Source organism: Taeniopygia guttata, chromosome 11, assembly GCF_048771995.1.
Source record: "Taeniopygia guttata chromosome 11, bTaeGut7.mat, whole genome shotgun sequence".
Classification (NCBI taxonomy): Eukaryota; Metazoa; Chordata; class Aves; order Passeriformes; family Estrildidae; genus Taeniopygia; species Taeniopygia guttata.
The window spans coordinates 8,105,538-8,129,491 of NC_133036.1; the positions used below are offsets into that span (position 1 = coordinate 8,105,538).

Here is a 23,954-nt window from a genome sequence, read left to right on the forward strand (position 1 = left end):
CAAACAAAACCAAACAACCCTGAGGCCTCATGCTGGGGTTCCATTAGCAAGGCAGTATTGTGGAAGCTGATGTTCTCCCAGCCTGAAAAGAAAACAAACCACCAAGTCCTTAAAGCATCAGCTCTCACAGAAACTTGAATTCACACGTGGTAGGGAACTGTGGGATGGCTGCCATCTTCCCTACCACGATGCTTTATTAGCATTCTCAGAGAAGGCTTTAATGAGAGCCTAAGTGATTTTGCAGTTTTAGTTGTGGACTGTTGTTCAAATGAAGTAAAACAAATGCTGAGAAACTGCCCCCTCCGCCCCCAGACTCATCTAATTCCAAATACAATTTAAAAGTATGTAATTCCAATCAAGAGAAAGACAAACAATTTCTTTTAAAGTCTGAATGCTGGATGAAGTCCCAGAATCCCAGCCCAGCTGCCTGTTACACACACAGGCAATGCCCAATGGCAATGACAGCCACCGATGGTTGTAGCATTGCATAATGGAGAGTCTCATTAGAGAACAAGTCACAGAGCACAAGAAACATGGTTCAAACTCCACAGCATCATTGAACATCCTGCCCCTCCCCAAGAACCAAAGTTTAATCAGCTCAAGCATTACTAAATTCACACTGGATGGCTCACTTCAGTTGGACTCTGATCCTGGACTTTTTAAGATCCAACACTAAGCAAAATAGAAGTAAAAGAGAAACATCAGCAAGAAAAAGTTGTTCAATACTCCCATATTTTAAGGCCCAGTAGTTATTACAAATAAGCACCATCAGCCTGCCAAAGGGAGGGACCAAACTTCACATGACAAGGGACAGACTATGTGAGCTATCAGTGAGCACCACCTAAAACCACACTTCAGGGTCAAAGGCACGAACACTTCTGCTGTCTGGTAACACTTTTACCAGTTTGCAGACAGCCATTTTCCTTAATAAAAACACTACTTACCCAACTTGATTCTGTTTTCAAAGAAGAAACACTTCATTTAGAAACATGGCCACATAGGAAAGTTCTATAGCTTAGGAGCTTGCACATAAAATGTACTGGAGTCCGTGTCAGAGCTAAGAAAGCCTGAATCAATGCAGGTTTGCTTTACAAATATTTCATTGCTACGCTTACACCTCTGTCAAGAGTAGTTCAAGCACAGATTTTATACAGCAGAATGTTTCTACCTCAGGTAGGAAGCTTGAGTCGAACTTAAATCCATCCATAAATGTATTTATACCATTGGAAGCGCAGACAGGTATTTAAGAACGTCCCACCATGTCTGCTTGTAACTCTGTACTTAAAGTATATTTAAAAAGTCACACAGGGCTGAGTTTGGGTTTGTTTTGCTCACAATAACACACTCTGGATGGTGCTTTTAAAGTCACATTCTGCAAATGCCTCATGAATAAAAGATTGTGCTAAAAATAAGTAGCTGGTCTTACTGTAGGACTGAGCCATCAGCTGAATGTGAACAGCAAAGCTCCCAGATTTAAAGACAATAAACTAAAATCTACCTTTCCTTCACAGTTGGTATTTGGTATATTTAGGAAACAGAACCAACCTTCCTCTGTCCTAATTCCAAAATCATGGATTTTCTAGGAAGCTCTTTAGCTTCTCTTGTGCTTATCCATGCACCGTGCCACTCCCATGCCCAGCTATCCCTCAGGAAATGACATGAAATTAAGGAGGCAGAATGCCCTTTGATGAGAATTATTCCCCACTGGACTGAACAGAACCCTGCAATGCAGGAGAGCTCTCTGCAGAACACTGACAAAGGAAGACGCCACACAGAATTAATCTCAGCCACTGCTGTTATCAAAATAACCCAAAAGCTTCTTTACATGGCACCACTGGACACTCCCCCAACCCCCAGTCTCTCAGGACATGCAATTGCAATGACATCTCCTGGTTGCTGGTGGCTCACCAGAACACACCCTTCCCCTCATTTATTCAGCACAGCTATGCAGAAATTCACTCTCCATTCAAGAAATGCATTCAGAGGAATAATTTTCCTACTAATAAGCAAGAAGAAAAATTGGATGTATTCCAAGTTTTTCTTGTGGTGACCAACAATAAATCATTTCATAGCTCAGGTCACATCTTCCATGGGAAGAAAAATGTCTTGCCATCATTAACTCCTTTTCAGCTAACAGTAATATATGATCAGGTTTTAAGTAATTGAACCAGTAGCATTTAATTAGCTCCGAAAAACTATTCTCAGATCATGAATCACAGCCTTCCTACCTGCACAAAGTCCCCTTACTAGGTTAAAAGTATATTTCTCTTTCCATGTGTGATCCATCTTGAATATCTAATTAGGTGCTCCTGATATATGGATCATAGTTCATGTATCACATGCAAAATACAGCAGACATGGTGTGTCCTTCTTTAAATAATTGAGTTTTACATCTTGCTTCACTGAGCTGTTTAAAAAAGACCAAAACAAAGCCTTGTGTCTATGGCAAAATGGCCACTCCTCACTTCAATTAACAAATTCCTTTCTGCAGAGAGCCAGCATTAAGGATGAGAAGCTTGGACCTCCTGAGGAAATGTAGCAATAGCAATATTTCTTGTTGAAAGGCTGTGCACAGAGAACTGCTATGATTTCAGACAAGAACACACTGATGTTTTTCAAAAGACCCAGCGCACCAACTGACCAAAGAGAATCGTATTTCTATACTAACACTACTTCAGATGTCTTCATCACATGCTGAATAAATTAATGCACTCAGCTAAATGTTGGGGGACAGCTGTGGCCAGCACAAAACAGGATCTCTCCTTGTATCAAGGATTATGTATTAAGCGTAATTTTTTTACACTAAATAAGCTAATCCACAATCATTAACACAAAACCCCACAGTTTTTATTCTGCTTTCAAGTATGTTTCTGAAACTGTTATTATGCTTTTATGACAAGACTTACATAATTATAAGATTGGATTTTTTTGCTGAAAAAGAGGCAAAATTAGCAAATTTCTTCTGGAAGGCAGAAACTAAGACTCACAATCTGCTCAGATGTCAAACTGTAACCGTCGCCCAATATTTGGCTTGCTGTATAAAAAAAAAGTTTCACTACAAAATCCTCTATTTTTAAATAAACTTTATAAAAAATAAAATTCAATAAAGTGGATTTTATCTCTCTGTTCTTCTCTCATCTTATTTTTATCACAGTAAAAAAGCTCACTAACAAAGCATGTTTCTGCTGACTTTTTTCAATTTGAAGAGAGTGCAGGTTTCATTTTTGTAATAAAGCAAGCAGTGAAATCTGAACTGCCTTACTGAATTGGACACAGCTCATCTTTACTCCAAATACTTCTTTCAGATGTTATCCTAAATTGTAAATAGTGTTGCTTTTGATTGCATGCAACACTCAATTTAACTATGTAGAACATTTAAAGAGACTGATGGGATGAATGCCCCACTCATGAAAAGCTGCTGAGAGAGGAAAGGATGTACAACATCCATTATATAAACACCCACTTTGGAAAGTGTCTGTCCTGTGGATGGTAGAAATTTCAATGAGAATAGAACAGATTTACAAATCCACCCTTTACATTAAATAGCAAAAACTCCAAACAATCTCCAGTTCTTGGTACTCTGTTTGGTAGGCATTAGGTAACAAGCTCCACTTGTGCAGGTAACATTAATCCTGAGGTTTTAAGAACATTTTCTTAGCTCTTTTAGTAGGTCTTGTGTTACTATTCCCCTCTTCAACTTCATCATCTTCATCATCATCCTTGAGTACACGTTGGTCCCTTTTTCTCAAAAATTTCTTCCCTATTGTTCCCACTAATGTTTCATATCTGTAGAGAGAATTAAAAAAATATACCTTTTACTAAAATCAGAGGAAAAATCGTGGAGCATATCCTAAGCATAATCAACAATTCAAGTGGTGTAAAAACCTGGACATTAAAAGCTTGGAGAAGCACAAGTACTGCATGACTTATTACATTATTATTCACTCTGATAGTTTCAATTTGTTAGCAACTGGTAACAAGACAGAATTAGCATGGAATACCTGGATATCAAAGGGCAGAAAACCCCTACAAGTGATGGAGAATTTACCCCCAAATGTGACGGAGATTCAAGTGAATATATACCAGCATTCCTGGAAATTCAATCTGGTACAGTTCCATAGCTATTGTAGGCTTTTTTTGTTTTGTTTGTTTCCTTTTTGGGTTTTATTTCTCCACACATACAGTAACGTATATTCCTAGCTAGTACTGATTATGTTATAAAAGGTAACTTACCTTCTGGCCATTTCTTCATCTGACACATCAGCCTCCATTTTATCATCCTCTTCAATTTCTTCCTCCTCGCACTTAGAGTTCATTTTAATCATTAACTTCTGAAAATGAAATGAGAAACAGCTTAAGCATGACACAATGGCAACAGTGCTGAAATTCACTGGTAGAAGAGCATAAGTGGTAAGAATCAAATTTAGTAATTATTTTCTGTTCCTGGTTAGGCTAGAGCCATCATTATGAAAGCTCATGAAGAAAAGGCAACAGAGACAGTGTTTTCAGTGTTTTGTACTACTCAAACACCCTAAAGGGTACTCCAAACATCTCCAGGAGATCAGAGAGTTAGATCATAATTAATTTTTCATCGCGATGTTAGCACACAGACCTTGAAATAGTTTTGTTAAAAAGAAAGAATATCTTCAAGGATTTACAGTAAAAGCCATGAAACAATCATATGCTGAGTCACAGGGACAGCAAGTTCAAAGTAACTAAAAGAATCCTCTAGTAAATTACCTTGCATAGCCTTCTGCCAATCTCTTAGTCTTTACACCTTCATCCTCCTGCTTCAGGTTCAGTGGTAACCTTTTTATTACTGTCCCTGTGTACTTCTATCAGTGTGAATCATGGCAAAAAGAAATTAAATACTCTTGCCCAGCATTTTTAATTTGGAACTCTAAGTGTTGAACAAATAGGGTTGAATGATTGTAGATTGGACTCTGCATTCTATGTCAGGAGGAAAAGTGAGCTTTTGTTTTGGTGAGCAGCATGTGGGATGGTTTCCTCACTTCAGGGAGGGAAAATCTGCAGGAGTCATGCAATTACTGACCAACAACACAGGGTGGTAAAAAGATTCTATTTACCAGGTGCTGCATTGATCAACATTTAGGGTTGGATGATGGAGTTTCTGGACATGGGAGGATTTATGGAAGGTGCTGCAAAGGCCAATAAGACTGCAGTGTGAACACTCAAATCCCCAAACCCAAGGGCTTCAATCGTAATGTGAAACAACCTCAGACCAGGACACTGAAATGGTACCTCAATTTCTGGATTGAATCCTTTGAAGGACATTCTGCCATAAACGAAATCCTCACATCGCAGAAAGCTCCTCTCTTCTATTATACAGCTCCTGCACGAAACCCCAAACCCAGCATTTTGTCAGACCATGAACTTTAAAATAACCAAGTTAAATAAATGGAAAAGGGATGTGCTGTCTTCCCCCCCCCCCACCAAAAAAAAAAAACCCAAACCAACAAAGCCACAGTGTATTTTAAGCCATCAACTACTTTCTACTTAATTGCTCTGATAAATCTTTCAGTACAAGGGGCTTGGAGTGCCAAGGAATCCTTTTTGACAGTAAAGCTGTGCCAGTTCCACAAGCAAAATTAACTTTTCTGACAAAAAGCACTCTTTGCTGGTATGGTTCTGCCTACATTAATAGTTTTGCCAGAATAAAAATACCACATAAATATCACTCCCCAGGTGGCACTGCTATACCAGCAAAAGCTTCTAATTAATTTTTCATTGTGTTGTTAGACCTGGCGTTAGTTGAGTCTGTCAGGGTATAAAACACTGTGTCACTCTCTGTTCAGCAGATTTCCCCCTTCTCCCTCCTTTTTTTCCTCTTTTAATGAGCATGGAGTGAGAAAAGAAACATGACCCTGAGGCATTCATAATACACGTGTCAGATAAAAGTACTTTGGTGGATTGTTCCATCCTTTTCCTCACACATATGTACCTGTTCCCTCATCCTCTTCATCTCCCATGTAAATCAAACTCTCATGATCACAGAACTTAGGCTGAAGAGATTGAGCTCATTGTCCTGCCTCAAGGCAATATCAGTTACACATGTGCCATGAACAGCAGAGGTCCAGCTAACCTGTCCTCAAAAGACTTCCCAGGATGAAGAATCCAGCGTCTCCTCAGGCAATCTAGTCCAGAACTTCAATAGTCTTATTGTTACAAAAGTTCTCCCAATGTCCAGCTTGAACATTCTTTGCTGCAACTGAAGCTCAAATACCTTTTTGTCATATCCACCAAGAGTAATGGAAAAGAGTTTATCAATGGCCTTATTCAGCTACAGTTAATTCCTTGGGCCCTAGCTTTTTCAAAATTATGTATGTTCTCCCTCAGTGGAATTTTCTTCCACTTCTGAAAGGATGAAACCCAAGCAATTTCAAAAGTAGTTCTCCTGCTATTTAAGGCACCTTTCTAAAGAGAAGGACACTTTTTTCCTTATTAGCTAAGCATTCCTTTATTTTTGCCATTATCTCTTCTATTTCAAAACCAGGATTTGAAGTGAGCTGGACACAAGAGGACAGAACTGTCCTGAATCGACATAACCACATGACTGGAGCTGAATTTACTAACACAAGGTTTCAAACTTTGTTTCTAATGAAGGGAAAAAGCAGCAATGAATGAATTGGACCCTGACTGAAAGAAACTAATTACATGCATCTAGAAGAATGTGTGAGCAAAGAAAACAACACACACAAGAATTGAAAGTAGGTCAAACTACACTAGGCAACCTCAAGAACAGCCCTAAAAATATGTCATAAAAAAAGTTGTAATGCCAGTCTGTCACTATTTTTGCTTCTGTTAACTGGTTATTTATAATACTTATCTTACAGGAAAAAATATGAATATGCTATTTCCATTTCAAAACAATCCAATGATGATAAGAAGTACAAAAGACTACAAGCTTACTCTTTTTCCTTTAGATCTGGTACATCAAGATACCAGTGTTCTTCATTAATTATCTTCTTTTCTTCTTCTTCGAGTTGTTTTTTAGTTTGTGAATCCAAACCCCTTTGCATGAACTACAAAGAAAGACACAAACAGCTTCAGTTTTCTGCGTCATGAGTATCTTCTGAACATGCAGTAATTACATGATAGAAATTATCCATTACATAATGCTTAGCAGTTGATACAAAGTAAATGTTTTTTGTGATTTTTTTTCCTCTGTGTTTGGTCAAAGTTTGGGCAAACAGAAAATGGAAAATTAAAACAGCTGCTGATCACACCTATTTACTGGAAGTCAACAGACAGTCACATCTGTACTCACATATAAAGAAACAGACCTGTCCTGGCTAGTTTTGATGGATTGGGGTTGCCACAATTCCCTAATTTTACTAAGGTTTTTCTAAAGTTTCAGTAAAGGCCAGAAAGAAGATAATGGTGTTGATGTTATTGTTGCACATCAGGAACAAACCCCACCCATAAAACAGCACTGGAGCTCAGAGCTAGAGGTGGGTCATACCAGGCTGGTTATTTTTCTAAACATCTGGACTTCCAACCATCCTCTTATTTTCTCAGATTTAATGAACTGGATTGTAGCTTTGAAGGCACAAACCTGTCTTTGGAAGTGACAGAATGTAAGACTTTGAAACCAGACTATGAAGAAAAGTCCACTGTATCCAGCTGTGCTAAAGGAAGATGCTCCCAGCTCTTCAAATCTCACTGACCCACCAAAGTACAGGTCCAGCACTGTATTTAAGCACCCGTTAACTCACTGAAGGAACAGTCTGGCTAAATAGTTAAGACCAAGAAGGAAATTTAGGGCAAGACTGCTGTTTTTTTTCTAATACAAGGACACTCCTGTCACTTGCTTCCTTGGTGATAACCTCTGTCAAAGGATGGGAACAGACAGGTAAAACAGTAACCTCTCAACAGCTGGGAGTAGAAGAAGACATCTGTCACAGCCTATAAAAAACTGCTGAGATCACAGAACTACAGACCTGAGACCTGTGAAACAGCATTTTAATTTCCATTTGTCTCAAGTCAGGTGCCTGAACTGAGTGACAATTAAGTCTAAACAATGTCAATGAAATATGCTGGGAAAAACCAGAACTCTTCAAAATTTTATGGTGCTAATCCATATAGTCCCACCCTCATAAAAGCTGAGACCTCCGTGAGGATCTACAGAAAGTGTTTGGATAACTGTACCTGTCAGAGGTCTACATTTATACCAACCTAACTCCCAGACAGGGGCAAGTCTAACAATACAGTTCACACACAGTCCTTTAAAAATACATGGGTGGTACAGGTGTGCAGTGTATTATGAACAACCCACACGTATTTTCAATCTTTACAAAATGCCCAACCAAAACAAACTCAGAAGTACAAGCCAACAGAGCTAGTGTTTTATTTTCCATTTCTATTTCTATTTGCATCCACTGTACAAGATCTTTAATGAAAGAAAAATTGACTTCTGTTTTCTGAGTCGATTCAGAATATGTCAAAGCTTTCCAATTAAAATTACAGTATCTTCTTCGAGGAAAATAAGTGAATCTATCATGTGGAAAAACATACTGCTCGAGGAAATTGGTTAGCCAGTCAGAAACCTCAACACAAGAAATTCTGCTACAAGAACCCAATTAAATAATCATTTCACACTCCATTTTAAAGATTATGTTCCCGAAGATTACTACAGGAAAAACCTAGATAAAAATTATGTGATCAGGTTTCTCTCTAATGTAAACACACACTGATGAATTAAAAATATACCCGCTGTGGTAGGCACAGAATATGTAAGTCAGTATCTGAGGAGCTGTTTGGGTGTATTTCCCCAGGCTATGAGACCTGGATCAAATGGTGCAAGATCTAAAGTCTGTGTCCATTTGTCTCCAGTATTTATTGCAAATGGTCCTTCCAACACCACCACGCTCATGTCACCTCTAGGTGCCACTTCACCCACCTGCTGAATTCTGGTAATATATTGGATCACTACCTGCAGAGGCAGCTGCTAAAGGCTTAATTAAAACATTTGTAAACAGGAAGATCTGCAGAAACAAAGTGCTAAATGCAAGATCTGTGTATGACCTTTTCAAAACCCACTGATCTCTTCAAAGCTGGTTATCACTGCCTGGACTGTGAACCTGCAAATGTCATGGCAGCATATGCACATGGCTGGTTCTCCATGGCCTTCCAGAGAAAAACAATCAAAAAAACCTGCTTTTGAAATCTCCAGGGGGTTAGTATAGTGACAAACAACAGAAAGAAAAATTTCATTTTAAAGGAGTATTATATAAAAGTAAGAAAAAATAATGATGTTGCCATCCAGGTTATGGGAGTCTGACTGACCGTATCACACATTGCTGGCTGACTCAAGTTCAGCATCTACTCCCTTTTGAAAGCGAGGCAAGATGTATTTTGTTCCTTCTGTGTACAAGTTTTAGATTTAGAAGCATCTGTTAATTAGGGTAAATATTCCATCATCCAACTGTAGCAGCGTGCACTTTATGTGAAAAATTGAACTGAAGTCAGCTAACTCTTTTTTCAGCCAGAATGTGAAATATAGGCCCATATAAATACGTGGGGAAAAAATGGCTAAATAAAACACCACAGGCAAAAAGCCACAAAGGCCCCATCATGTTCAGTTAAAAAATTGAATATTAACATCAAAAAAAAAGTACTCAACTTTTTCTGGTTGTTTTCCAGCAATAAAGGACCATCAATCAGAGAATGTACTCTACTGAATTAGGAGCTGTAGTACATGGTGTGAAGCACAGTGCATTAGCCAGTGAGCAGAGACTAATTTCACACTGGTGACATGAAATTCACAATACCAAGGGCAATAAGCACATCGGGATGTTACTAAGATCCCTGGCATTTATGAGTTGGAAAAGCTGGTTAATACTGGCTATTAATCCCCATTCAGGCTGGGATTTCCTTAGCCAGCAATGTAAAAATGCTCACACCAAAACCTAAACTTCTTCTCCCTCAATACTAAAAGCCCCACCCCCACGCAAAGCAAGCAGCATTGATACGTTCATTTCAAAGTGCTGTTGAAATATTTTTATTTAAACCCACAACAACCAACCCAGCAGCAGAGGAGCGAGGTGGAACGAAGAACTCCCAGAAGATGCGCTGGAGCTGGCCCTGGAGGCCAGACTTTTGCTGGCACCATGAGGCTGCTCTCCTCCACCGAGCCCTGCAGTTTGCAACCCCCGCGTTCGAGCAGATCGGTGCCGGCACCAGCGATGTCTTTGCCGGGGGAGCAGCCCGAGATAACACATGGATAACCACATCTGTATTCAGAGTCTGGCTGGGGAGAGCCAGGGCCGGCGGGGCCGGCGATGGGCACGGGAATGCCCCACACCGGGGCTCCGTGTGGGGCCGGCGATGGGCACGGGAATGCCCCAGACCAGGGCTCCAAGTGTGGCCGGCGATGGGCACGGGAATGCCCCACACCAGGGCTCCACATCCCGGCCAGCGATGGGCACGGGAATGCCCCGCACCGGGGCTCCGTGTGGGGCTGGCGATGGGCACGGGAATGCCCCACACCGGGGCTCCAAGTGTGGTCGGCGATGGGCACGGGAATGCCCCACACCGGGGCTCCAAGTGTGGCCGGCGATGGGCACGGGAATGCCCCACAACAGGGCTCCAAGTGTGGCCGGCGATGGGCAGGGCAATGCCGCGCACTGGGGCTCCGTACCCCGGCCGCGGCTCACAGCGCCGGGCCCCGCTCGCCACGGGTGCCGGCACGGCACGGCCTGGCCCTGCTGCTCCCCGGGCCGCCGCTTCCAGCCCTCCCCTCCTTCCCCCGTCACCTTCATGCGCAGCAGGTTCTTGGACAGCTTGGTTTTCACATCCCCGGCCATGGCTGCCAGCAGGCCGCGGCGGATCCCCGCGCTCGCGTAGCGCCGAGGCCGCGCACGCCGCGGGAGGAGCGGGGCGAGGCGGCGGCGCGGCTCCACCCTCCGGCCGGGGCGGCCGCGGGCACGGCAGCCTCGCTGCCCACGCCCCGGGAGCCTCCGAGACCGGGGGATGTGCTGGTGGTGCGAAACCAGCGGTAGAAATAAAACTTTACGGCTGTGCGGGGTGAGGGATGTGAAAAAATGCGTCTTTTTTGATTGGCTTTTCGCAAATATTACAATGAATATTATATGTGTAATGTTGGAAAGTTATGCTGTATTAATTCTTGTAAGTAGCGTGTTAAATATAGTTTTAGGTTCCAACATAATGTTAAAATAGAGACTGTGTATGTGGGGGGAGTTTTTTCTTTTAGGAATGAGATACTCGCTTCGAGGAACACCTAAATCTTCCAGAGAAAAGGAATTTATGGTTTTCTTATCAGAAGAAGCTAATTTCTTCAGGCCTTGCTTGCACTCGAAGATGCCTTGGAGATTAAAGGAAACAGTTGACATACAACAGAGTTCTTGTTTTAAATAGAATGTATGCATAACCAGGAAGGATATATGAATATGCAACAGGCTATTGCTTTTAAGGTTATTCCTTTGCTCACAAGGGATGCTTTCCGTGACTTAGTGTCCGAGAGCATCCGGACGTCTGTAATTCTTTGCTTTTTATTGTCTTGTAATTGTCCTAACTCTAAACTTTATGACTCTAATTGTATTATTATTTTTATAACCATTTTATTATTATTAAACTTTTAAAATCTTAACAACAAAGTGATTGGTGTTTTTCACAGGGAGATCAGAATTGTGAGTAGGACATAATTCTGTTTTGGTTTGACATGCTAAATCAGTATGTGAACATGCCTTATCCATGCTTGTGTATTGTGTAGTACTGCTGCTGCTTCATCCATAATTTTCTGATATTTCAAAAAGAGTATAAAATATTTCCCACAATGGTATTTGGAGACTGCTTGACTTTATAGGTGCTTATTTTTTTACAACAGCACAGACTTTTATTAAAAAAAAAAAAATCACAAAACAGTCAGCTGGAAAGCACACAAATTTAAAGATATTACAAAAAGCCTCAAAGCTTTGTCAGTCCTGAATCGCGATTTGTGCTGGCAGCGCTGGTGTTGGACTGCCTGCTGGGCACTGGGAGCTGAGGAGGAAATCCTGATAGGAAATTGCCAGCTGTCTCCCAGTCAGAAGCATGTACCACAATTTTTCTATATATCCTCATAAATCAGATTTCTGATGCCTGTTTTGACATTTGGCACATAAACTGGGTGATAAAGCAATAAGAGTGAGGGTTCAGCGTTCAAAACTTTAATGAACTGGTGTGCTCCCAAAGACAATTTAGGGAGAAAAGTTCCCGTATATGCAAGATGTAGGTCAAAGCTTGAAGAACTCTGTAAAGATTTATGCTCTAATAGACTCTACAGAAAGGTATAATGAAGGACAAAACCTGATTGCGGTGGGAAAGGAGGGAGAATTATCCACATCTAGGCATCCTTATTACACATTTAAGCTCAGTGGACTAAAATGACACAAATACCAATGAAACATGGAGCCACAAATGCTTCAAGGCAAAGTCATAACGCTGCGTGAAAATATTTAATTTTCATGTAGGGAAGGCACCTTCATTCCCAGGCTCTGTAAATGAGTTGAAGCTGCTCTGAAGTTCAAGGCCCCAGTGAGAAAGTCACATTGTGAGTGTGGCAGCTATGCTGTTTTGCTCCTTCTCTGTTCCCTTTCCCATTAACAGCTATCGTCCCTTCCCAACAAAAGAAGGCTGGGAAGAAATTTGCCATTTTCTGAATACAAATGTTCATCAAAGAATTAATATGTTTGAATCTTAGTGAGCAAACCAATAGGGGAAAGCCGTTAATTAATGTAGTGGCACAGTACAGCCAGAATCTGTCATTTTTGGTGGTATGTTCTATTTGCCATGCATTTTAATAATGCATTTACTTTTTGTTGTTCATTGCAAATCAGAGCCCTGTGTTAAATTGCATGACCTTCAACGTCAGGGCTTTTCTGAGCAGTTGCGGTTCATTTACAGTCCAGGAATGTACTTTGAATGATTTCTTCTAAATACTGTGCTCTCCTCAGCACTTCTGCAGCCATTGAGCTGTGCTAGTGCCTGGCTTTGCTTGGTGGCCTTTTCATGAGCTGTTTCTGTCCCTCCATCCTGCAGAACATCCCAGCTCAACAATTCCTCAGCAGACTCTGCTTACAACCTGTTTGGGATTTGGGCACTGCACACCACAGCTCCTTTTTCTACCTTTGTTGACAAGGAGCATCCAGCCCCCAAATTCTCTAGGAGCTGCATTCTAATAATTTACATCACCATGCAGTGTCTAACTGGGATGAGGAGAGTGCAAGATTTCACCTTATCTAACCATGAAGATTATTCCTGGTGCTCCCTGGTCCCCACTGCACCCCGTGTCTTGGTGCTGCACCCCAGGTTTGCACAGAGTTTCTGTCACAGTCTGTTGGCACATCAGCTAAAAACCCGCCTCGATACAGGCAGGGAGAAGCATTTTGCAGTAAAAGCAGTGTAGGTTCTGTGATGTTTATTTAGAGAAGTGGAGATTGTAAAAAGGCTGCCAAAGAATGTGATCTATTTTGGCAGTAAAAAAGCCCAAAGGAAATTTTTGGGTTGCATCTCCCATCACTTGAATTGGATGGGGAGGTTATAGATAGCAATCAGCTGCCTTTTGGACCAGATTATACTGTCTGGTAAATGTGAAGACACTCCATTGATTGCAGGAGAAATTTTTATGATTTACTGGTAGTTGTGGAGGTAACTCAGAGAAGAATCCAGCCCTGTAAATACACCTGCTTATGGAGTGAGGGTGAGGAGAGTTGGGAGAGAAAAATAATCTCTCTATGTTTAGAGAAGAGATGAGGGTCATTGTAAATGACAATTAGATGCTCTCCCACAGCTGAGCGCTGCACAGCAGCTCCATTTTCAACCTGGAAATCAATTTCTTTTTCAAAACAAAAATACTTGGGAAATAACTTGGGGGAAAGGAGTTCCATCTCATCAAAGATTGTACATTAAACAAGCAGATAAAAGATTTTTCTTCCTAGGAAATGTGGTCCCTTCTCCCTCTAGTAATTACAGAAGTCAAATCAAAGTTGTCATTAACATTATTTAAGGAGTAATCTCTCTTGGAGCAACACATGTGGCAGCTGTGAAGTAATTTCATGCCAATGGGATCTAATTTGAGGGAACTCATGGCTTACTTTTTCCAGAACTTTTTATTTATTATTTTTTTATTATTGTAGTAGTGTGTCACTATAGGACATGTGAAAGTATGAATAGCAGCAAGCTGCTGCTATTGTAAAGGTAACAAAGAGGAGGTTTTATTTCTGACTTTAACATTTATGTTTTTCTAAAGGTGACACTGGATTGGAGGGTGAACATACTACCTCACCAATGACACTGGATAAACTACTAGTACATCAAATTTCTCTGCCTCTATGAAGGAATGTAAAACAATAGGTTGTTTACAGAAAGTTGTGTGAGAAAGTTTTTTACAAGAATGTAAACTCAGAAGGCTTTAGAAAATCTTAAAAATCAGGGGGACAGTAGTGTGATTTTAGTGTTAAATGGTTATCTCAAAACTTACAGCAATCCATCAGTTGATTTGATTTGATTTCTTATGAGCTGTCTTTGAATTCCGAGGCAGCTTTTTACAGCTCTCAGAATACCTGAAGCCTTCTTCCTCTCCTTGCAAATATCAAAATTCTTGAAGTATGACAGGGAAATCATTAATTTGTGTCAAACTCCTCCACTGTGTTTTAAGTAAGTACATTATGTGTTTTTCTCTATGAATGAGGAGAAGAAATTGAGAAGTAGAGCTGCTAGAGATCTGTTTGCAAACCTGAAAGGAAGGCGTGAAGTGCTGAGTGCGGCTGGGTGTGATCGGAAAAGCAGTTTTGTCCCCTGTGCTGCCCATGGAGAGAGTGGCAGAGGTGTCATTCTCATGTGGAAGACTTGTTTTTTATCTCTCCTGCTCCCACCCTGCTCTGAGCCACTAATGCTTGCGGTGCATGGATGTTGGAACTGTGGTATTGATGATTCCAAGATTGTAGAAAGTCTCTGTCTTTCCGCCCCGCTGCCAAAGAAGAAGCCATAATTGGTCTGTGCTGGTTTCAAGGTTGTTTATTCTGTTCATCTCTAACATGTTCTGCTGCCCTGCCGCAGCTCTGTCCTGCAGGGCAGCGTGTGGGGCTCTGCCCTCAGTGGGATGTTACAAACATTAAATACCAGAAACTACCTGTGCTGGATTTACAATAACGTGCCAATATCTGTCACCTACGTTGGACAGTGTGTCCCCAGCCTAAACCAACAGAAAAATGCCAACACCACAGTGAAACATGGAGGGCATGAAGAAGGAGAAAAAGGACAAGACACACCCAATTTCCTTCATCTTGTCCCCTTTGAACCCCTAATCTAGAAACCTAAAATTTTACTTTTGCACCCGTGCCACACTTAATTATTCCTTATATCAAACACTCAGAGCTGGTAATTCATCCTGTAAGATTGAAAACTCTTTTCCATGGACAGAGATCACAGACAGTGTCTCTGGGGGCTCTGTCCAGGGGGGTTCCTGTCCCCTGCCAGGGTCCCAGACCTGCCAGGGCAGCCAGAGGGAAGCCCTGGACTCCCACACATGGACAGCTGCTGAGGTGCTGAGTGCCGGGGGGTTTGTGGCAATAGTTGTCACCTTCGGTGCGCTCAGGTACAACCTGCGCCGCTCATCCTCACTTCATCCACGGAGGATACAGGGTAGCTCCGGCCCTCTTCACACCGCTCTGACTCTCTTCACTTTTGAAGTCCCCTTTTCTGGCATTGACACCGTTTAGGTGGCAGCTTGTAGCAAAGTAATAACTTGGGTCCCATTGTGCACCACCCATACAGCTTGTAACTGTTCTTATCAGAGTTCTCTCAGAGCCCTTTGGAATGCATCAAAGTTAATAAGACGTAAACTGTGCTGAATTAGGAAAGAAGAGGCTGAGAAATAGAATACCAAGACCCCAAGAACTAGATAAAGAGGGCTGTGAACCCCCTGGCCTGTAACAGATCACATACTCTGACAAGTGCATGCAAAACGCATGGACAAGATAGAAGCACCAATGAAGAAGAGCGTGATCAGCATGTGCAGTAGATCTAGAATGTATAAATAAGTGCAAAATGTAAACAATAAATGGCTTTTGCTTAATGCTATTGGTTAGTTGTACAGGAGTCCTGTTTCCTGCAGCAGCTGACACACAGAGGGTGTTTTAAATCCCTGCCCTGCGTTCCTCAGCTGACCGTGGGTTTTTCTGTGGATGGGAATGATGTGGAAAGAATGCAGCAGGAGCCAGACTCCTGTAATTTGGGTAACACGGGTCTGTGAGGGTAGTTCACGTTGCTGACTCTTTCCTTTCAATAGTCTTCAGTAGTTCCTATTTGTGCAGCATGGAAAGGTGTGCTTTAAAAATGTGCTTGTGGCAAGAGTTACAAAATCTCCAGAACAGCTAAGATGTGTCTTTGGAGAAAACGCCTGGTGTCAGCTTGGGAGAGGACGATTCATTCTAAATGCTTTTGGCTGGTCCAGTGGCAGGGTGACCTTTGTATGAATAAATAGAGTAATTCCTTTTTGATTACAGAAAGAACCAGCCTCCTAAGGGCAGCTCCCTATATTCTTCCATCAGCTGAAGTGGTGGAGAGAACTCATGCTGGTCTGTCATTCTGCTGGCATGTGGAGAAGCCTAAATATTTGAAATTATTTGATATATGCCCACGTTAGGCGCCAGAGCAAAGAGAATGACTGCAGAACGGTGTGGAGCATCCTTCTCTTTGCTTTCCTTTAAAAATCAGGAGGCTTTTAACTTTTTGGATTTGAAGGAATCGCAATTAAAAGAGAAAAAGAAAATATCACCCTCTGTTTGTTAACCATAAAAATGCAATCCAGCAGTGCTGCTGGTGCTTTGCTGTTTCCCAGGTCAATAAATGGCTCCCCTGACTTTAATAAACATTGATGCTGCAGGCTTGTTCTACAGTGATTGAACATTTTTATAGTTTCAACCACTCGCATTGCATGAAAGCTTTAAGATTTTTTTCCTTTTTTTTTTCCACCCATCTTTTTCAGGAGGGTTGGTTCTGATTGATTAAATTGTCATTTTCAGAGTTAGTTGCTGAATTATAACTTGGCATTTTTAACCATGCGATTTGTTTAAAGAGACAGCATTTTGATATAGCAAAGCAGCTGAGAATTTTTAAGCAGTAAAAGGAAATTTTGTTCACTTTGTTCTCAGCCTTTCATTACTGCCTGACAAAAATGCTCCTGAAAACAACATGAAGGCTATGATATAAAGAGAGGGTGCTTAGATCCATGCTCACTTCTTTATTCCATCACGGAGCTGATCTGTGCAGAGCTATATTGCTTTCGATTAGGAGTCAGATACCTCATTGTTGTTCACACATTTATCTTTCTGAGGAGGAAGGAAGGGAGGGAGGGAGAATTAGAAACATAAAATGAGTGCCACCCAATGTGATATTAAGAGTTGGTCCAACTGTACTTTGGACCAACCCCTTAATATGCACGATGGATTTTTTTGCTCCAAAATGATGGGTTCTGAGTCAAAAACCTGCAAGGCTTTCACCTAAATCCAGGCTGAGCCTGGTTGAAAGGGACAAAGACCTTCTTTATAAACTGAGAAAATCACATCCACGTGATGATGCATTCATTTTTTTATTTAACCAGCTGCCACCTTTCTTCTCTGTGGATTTTTTTTACTTGCCTTCACTCCCTCCAGTTTAAATCTGTATTCAAGACAGTAAAGCTGAAGTAAATGAGACTCGCATAAAAAACATATGTGTTCAGATTGTGTTTGAAAAGAAAGGCCAACAAAACTGTCCTCTAGAACATAACAGGATATCTTTTGCTTTTGATTTACAGTGCCTGCAGGGGAAATGGGATAATCTAGTGGCCTGAATATGGGAGATCTTACACTACAGAGTTACCCTGGTCAGACACTGAAGCAGCACTTAGCAGGGGAAATCTCAGGGTATCCATATGAAATACTGAAGTCCAATTATACTTCTGCTTGTACACTTTCCCCTTTCCGGCCATTCCAGCTTCTGCTCTGAAATAATAACTTACAGTGGCACAAAGCTGAATTTCAGCACTGAATTATATCCCTGGCCTCTAAATTTAATTGCATGGTACTGCAACTAACCCACTATCCATCTTGGTCCCTGGAATTATTTCTGCCTCTTTTCTTCTGCTTCTATACCATTCATTCGAGACCTTTAGAAAACACAAAATAGGTGCCCAGAAAGAAGGTGAATTGTGAAGGAATTCGTACCTGCCACCAATTCTTGACAGTCTTTAACTAAAAAGGGAGGTAGGGTTGACCAGCCGTGGGGTCAGGATGAGGTGCTGCAGGCTCTGGATGTTTTCCTGCGGTGCTGGGTACCTGGGGTCAGGAGGACAATTTGCAAGCACCAGTTTGGATTCGATCCAGCCAGCTGGGTGCTGTACAGGATGTCCTTTTCCCACCCTGTAGAGCCTGGAAATGGAGCCAGGGCAGGTGTCGGATCAGGGCTCTGATTCAGCACAGCAAACCTGGTGTTCCTGACAGCGCTGTTCTGATCAGCTGAAGGTTTCACAGCAAGATGCTGATGCCTGAGGAAACCATTTCTAGCAAAAGCAAAAGAGATACTCTGCAGTTATCATAAATACAATATGATTATGTTTTTTGGGCAGTTACTCATGTTTGTTTCAAAGTCATATTAAGGCTATTTTATAGGTTGGGGAAATAAGCTGTAACATGAAAAAGAGTAAGATATTCATTAATGCCGTAATGATTCATATCAAAACATTATGGGGTAGCACACTTAGCCTCGGACCAGTTCCTCAATGAATGTTTTTCTAATTTCCATAAGTAATTGACCTCTCATTAGCGACTCATTAGAAAAATTGAGGTGATGTGACAAAAGCAAACCCAGTGCACAGAAACTCTGCATATGCATAAATCATTGAAAACTCTAATGGATTCAAAATGAAGGACCACAAGAACCCTGCTTTCTCTGACTGAAAAAGGATTTTGTTTGTGACTGTGAAGTGAAATACTTTTCTCTGAATATATCTTTATATGCATATATATCCTTTAATCCATACTTGCATGGTCATGGTGGCTTTTCAAACACTGAACATTCACTTCTCCTTGCATGTAATTTAATTCGAAAAAGAATTAGACATATGTGTATGTGTAATAATTCAGACATATGTGTAAGTGTAAGTCTCTGTCAGGTCCTGGTACAACTATAGACACTGAGGCTGGAAAAATGGAGTACAAATTTTGGAACGTGGACTACATACAAAACTTAATTTTGGAAGCAAGTAAACATCAACTGATGCTTCTCACTGACTCCATCCTAGAAGTAGGATGCCAGAAGAGGTATTGTGCTGAATCCTTGCCTGTGAGCAGTTGTTTCAGAGGGGAGGGGTCTGCCTTGTCCTTTTTATATCCACTATTAACCAATACAGGAATGTTAGCAAGCCCAAGTAATAGATTTTTCGCATATTGACGTATTAACTTAATAACCTTATATAACTGTCTTTTTAGAGATCAATAAATCAATTTTGATCTAGTTCTTCATCACTGCAATATTATGAAAAGTGAAGCTGATATTTAATGTAGTTTTATGAGTCCTGGATGCTACTGGACAAACTCAGAAAAAATCCATTTCTTTTTAATATATCCTTTAAAGTCCTGATGCCCATCTGAAACTTATTTGAAAGCAATTGGATTTATGGGTTCCAAGTTGGCATTTCATTACGAAGTTACCTGAGTATGAGAGAGGAAAAAAAATTACTGCCTGAAAGTTTTGTACAGCAGAGAAGAGCTGAATAGATGAACCTCCCCTGAATTTATGCAATACTGGCTAAGAAACTGCAGGGTCTAAAAGGCCAATAAAAGCAGTGAAGTAATATTGTAAAAGAATGGGAAAAGCTACTGGCTTAGGCCTGCCCTGGGTCCTCATTTGGGAAGTGTTTCTGCTGTCTGGCTACCCTTCTTACAGTTTGTTTTTTTCTTTTTCTTCCTGAATTCTCGTGCAATGGACCATTGCATAGCACTGCTTTGATATGGGTGAATATCACTTTTGTTTTGCCAAAGGAAGTACAGGAGTGATCATGAGAAATTTCCTATTAAGAAATAAAAATGCATTTTTGAAGGTTCACTCAGAAAAATCAGGCTGCTTAGCTTTCCATGACATTTAAAAGGAAAATATTGAAAAGAGATGGTAGACAAACAGTGAAGTTTAGTGGTGTATTGATTGTTTAATGTCAAGTGACTAGTTTTGTGATGGTGTTCCTGTATCTTTTTATTCCTGTGTTGCAGGAACTGCGGTTGCGTAGTTTAGTCTTGATGATTTCAGCCCAAATTGACAGAAAAATCTGATTTCTAATGCCTTTTAGCACCAAAGAGCACATCTGCCTAGAGCCATGACTGAACTGATAGAAAACCAAACATGGTGCAACAGCAGAAAGCTGAGACTCAAATACCCAAATATCTGAATTATGTCCAACATCTGCTGCAGGATTTCCAGAGCTGCTGCAGAGATGGAGCTTTTAAACTCCTGGGCAGCCTTTCTGCTGGAGTAAAGCTCCTCATCAAGTTTTCTTTGCATCTCTCTGCCCAGCACTGTCTGCTCCTTGCAGTCCAGCCTTTCCCCCACGGTTACACTCTCCTGCACTGCCAGGATCTCAGATGGGCAGAATTTCTTTGGGATTTAGGAATCATTTGGATTTCAGCCAGGCGTGGAAGATACACATACTTCCTCTTATACCCACGCACACACTCAATATATTCCTTTACATATGGAATCTGAATCAGTAATACTAAAAGCCTGTAGTTGAAGGAAGGACAAACACATTTATAGCTGTGTTTCTTCATAAGATTTTTATTAAAAAAAAAAATCATTTATGCAATCATTTCGCAGGAGTGACATACTTGATCCATTGCAAGGTGGAAATAACACACACCGAGGTAATTCTTCTTATATAGATTGACTTTAAAGAACTACTAGTGCTAGGCTTAAAATTTATAATTTAAATAGTTAAAAACTCTTCCTTTTCTTCCCTTGAAAGGAAAAACTCACCTGTGGCAAATGTATCTTACTGGCAATATTTTGGGTGTGCCCCTGCACTGTCTGTTAGTGGGCCCTGAGGTTACCCAGGACTGGCTGTATTTGCTGCTTCGTGCTGAAAGCTGCTAATGGGAAAAAAAGAGTGTTATGGTTAAAGGCCCAAACAGAACGTCCAAACCTGCAATATCATATTAATATTCCCTGGGGCAAGGAAAACTGTAGATATTCAGGAATCCACCAGAATAGCTAGGAAGGGCATCCTTAGTGACACCAGCAGAAGAAAATAGCTAGTTGGTTGTTTTTTTTTTTTTTTTTGTTTGTTTTTTTTTTTTTTTTGTTGTTGCAGCATGGTTTTGGTTGTTGTATGCAAAGTGGTTTAATGTCACCTTAATCTCAGCTTGTCATGTGAAAAATGACCCTGTCAATTTGACACAGAAGGAGAATATTGAGAACATTTTGTCTAATGGGGAAGAGCTGACAAAGACAGACTGAATAATACTTAAATGGATAAAACTGAGTTGATTTTGAATTCCAAATGAAATTAAAAATATTGCACTAAGATTTATAGGGTTTGTTTTCTGTCCTTTTTTTTCTGTCTATGTTTGCTGGACTTTGCTCGTGTCACCAATATTTCAGTTTAGCAGCACAATTCCATTCTTTATTGATAAAAGCCAAAGGCTAAATATTGCAAGATAAATGGAAATTCTCAGTTGTGTACAGCCCAGTTATTGATGTTTTTATTAGCAATCTTTGTAAGGGCGCATTCTGCTTTCCTCCTCAGTGCTGTAATGGGGAAATGAGGAAAATGCCTGTTGGAATTAGCTAAGCACGAGCCAATTTTGATTGAACACATCTCTGTCCTGTGCCCAGCCACAGGGCCAGGGTGTCTCAGCAATGCCTTTTGCCCCTTTGCCCATCCATGACTCTTCTGCTGTCCAGGGTTGGGAAAGCAGATTAATCTTCATCTGATGCAGGAACCACCATTCCTAATTTCTCCACTGCTTTAAAGAGCTCTCCACAACCCACTGATTTCCTCCAAAATGCATTATCATATCTATTCAGGGCAAGGCTTTGGTCTGAGGACACTATAGAGAAATTCTTTAAGAAAATTAATTTCTGAGAATTTTCACTAGCCACTATAAAAAGTTTTATCTGTGTTATTATTTTTTCTCCTGCTCTGCTGTATAAACAAACCTGACATTTTATTCTACAAAGTGATTTCTTTCTGAATTATAGAACCATGGAAAAAGCATATGAAACCCACAAACCTTATTATTTTTGTATTCTTGAAACTCAAAACTGATTTAAGCCAAGTTCAACCGGCAATATTTTCTCCCCATCTGAGAAACTATATCCTGAGCTTCAGACTAAAGTAAATTTTTATAGGCATGTCGTAATTATAAACCCTTGAGAAACAGATTTTGTAACAGGGACATGGGCACAAAGCTCCCCTGCAGTTACTCTGCTGAACACTGATGTGAGGAGGCTGAACATCCATCCTCCCAAGAAGGAGCTTATTAAAAGACCACAGTGGTTTTAATGACATTTCTCGTGACATCAAAATTATTTCACTTAGAATCACAGAGCATCTCTGTTTCTGCATTTTTGAAGGTCCAGGGGGAAAATACTGCTGCAGCCTCATCGTGACTGAGGGAAGCAGTCCAGAGAAATAAATCTGCTCTGGTGCTCATATCCCCTCATGGTGGGAGATATAAATTAAGCTTTTTAATTAGAACAGCATATAATAGTCATCACCAGGAAGGCAGGAGAAATGTTTGGAAAATACTTTGGGTTCAGTTTTTCCCCTTAAACTGATGAATAATGGCTCAAAGGTCAGCAATAACTGTGCTCAAAATGAGGGGGTTTGGCTCATATCAGGTGTGTGTGGTAACTTGTGTTCTTATTAAGGTCTGTAGAGATCCTGGATTTTCTTGCAATATTTCAAGCCAAGTAGGTATTTTCAAGCCATATAGATTTCTGATTGGGCTGATCATTATATTATTTATATCACGTTGTTTGTGCACATGAATTCAAATCAAATTATGGCAGGGTGCTTGACCCATATATATCACACCATAAGAGATTAAATGCTTCTCACTTGATCAACCTTAAATTACACATCTCAGCTATACAGGTATGCAGATACTTTGCAAAGATGGATAAATAGCTTTATTGCCATTTTAGAGGTGTTCAAAGACAAGAATTGTCCCCAGAACGTGCACTAGCTCAGGGGCAGAGGTCTGAACTGCACCATCCCTCATCCTGCATTCACTGAAGCCTACAGAAACATTTTCACCTAGAATATCCAGCCTTTGGCAGTAAGTTTGCTTGGCTTTCTTCAGATCTCCCAGAGTTTACTCACAGGAGGAAGGGACTAAAGTCTGACATGTTCTCAAAGGAGATGTATAAAACAAGTGGTGGCAACAGCATTCAGGGAAAGAGGAGGGTTTGGTCAAGCTGATGGACTGCTGCAGGCTCTTGAATATGAAATGGCACAGGCTGTGTTACAACTGTTGAATTTTAGGGAATTTTGGCATTGGATCTTTGATCAGTCAGACCATGAAGTGGGAAATGGAAAACCACAGAGAACTCAACTTCATCCACAGTGCATGGGAGTAGCCAAAAATAGCTGGTTGAATTGAATAGCAGGGCTGGGGAAGTTTTCCAAAGTTTTTCAGGATCTCCAAGGAATATTTGGCCCATATTCTGAGAGAAAAATCATATTAGACTTCCTTTCCCTGAGCCAGCTCTCTCATCCATGCACAGCTAGCCCAGACACGTGGGACTGAACCCAGCTCCTGCTGAAGCCAGGGGAAAGCTCCTACAGGCTTTGGTGGAGGCAGGATTCATCCCTTTGTGAGACAATCATATTTATATTCAATACCCTGCAACTTAAACTGAGGATTAACAGAATTAAATTCTCCTAATTTGTATATCTC

At 40.8% G+C, this 23,954-nt stretch overlaps 1 protein-coding gene across 1 annotated transcript; it reads right to left on the reverse strand.

Moving 5' to 3' along the window:
* Window positions 1-2,825: 2,825 nt before the first annotated feature.
* On the reverse strand, window positions 2,826-11,148 carry MPHOSPH6 (M-phase phosphoprotein 6). The gene is made up of 5 exons (XM_002196735.7): window positions 10,776-11,148; window positions 6,931-7,043; window positions 5,263-5,353; window positions 4,234-4,331; window positions 2,826-3,786 (listed from the first exon to the last, which is right to left on the reverse strand). The coding sequence occupies exons 1-5, from the start codon at window positions 10,824-10,826 to the stop codon at window positions 3,627-3,629; spliced, it is 513 nt and encodes a 170-aa protein (XP_002196771.3). The 5' UTR covers window positions 10,827-11,148; the 3' UTR covers window positions 2,826-3,626.
* Between the last annotated feature and the right edge of the window lie 12,806 nt (window positions 11,149-23,954).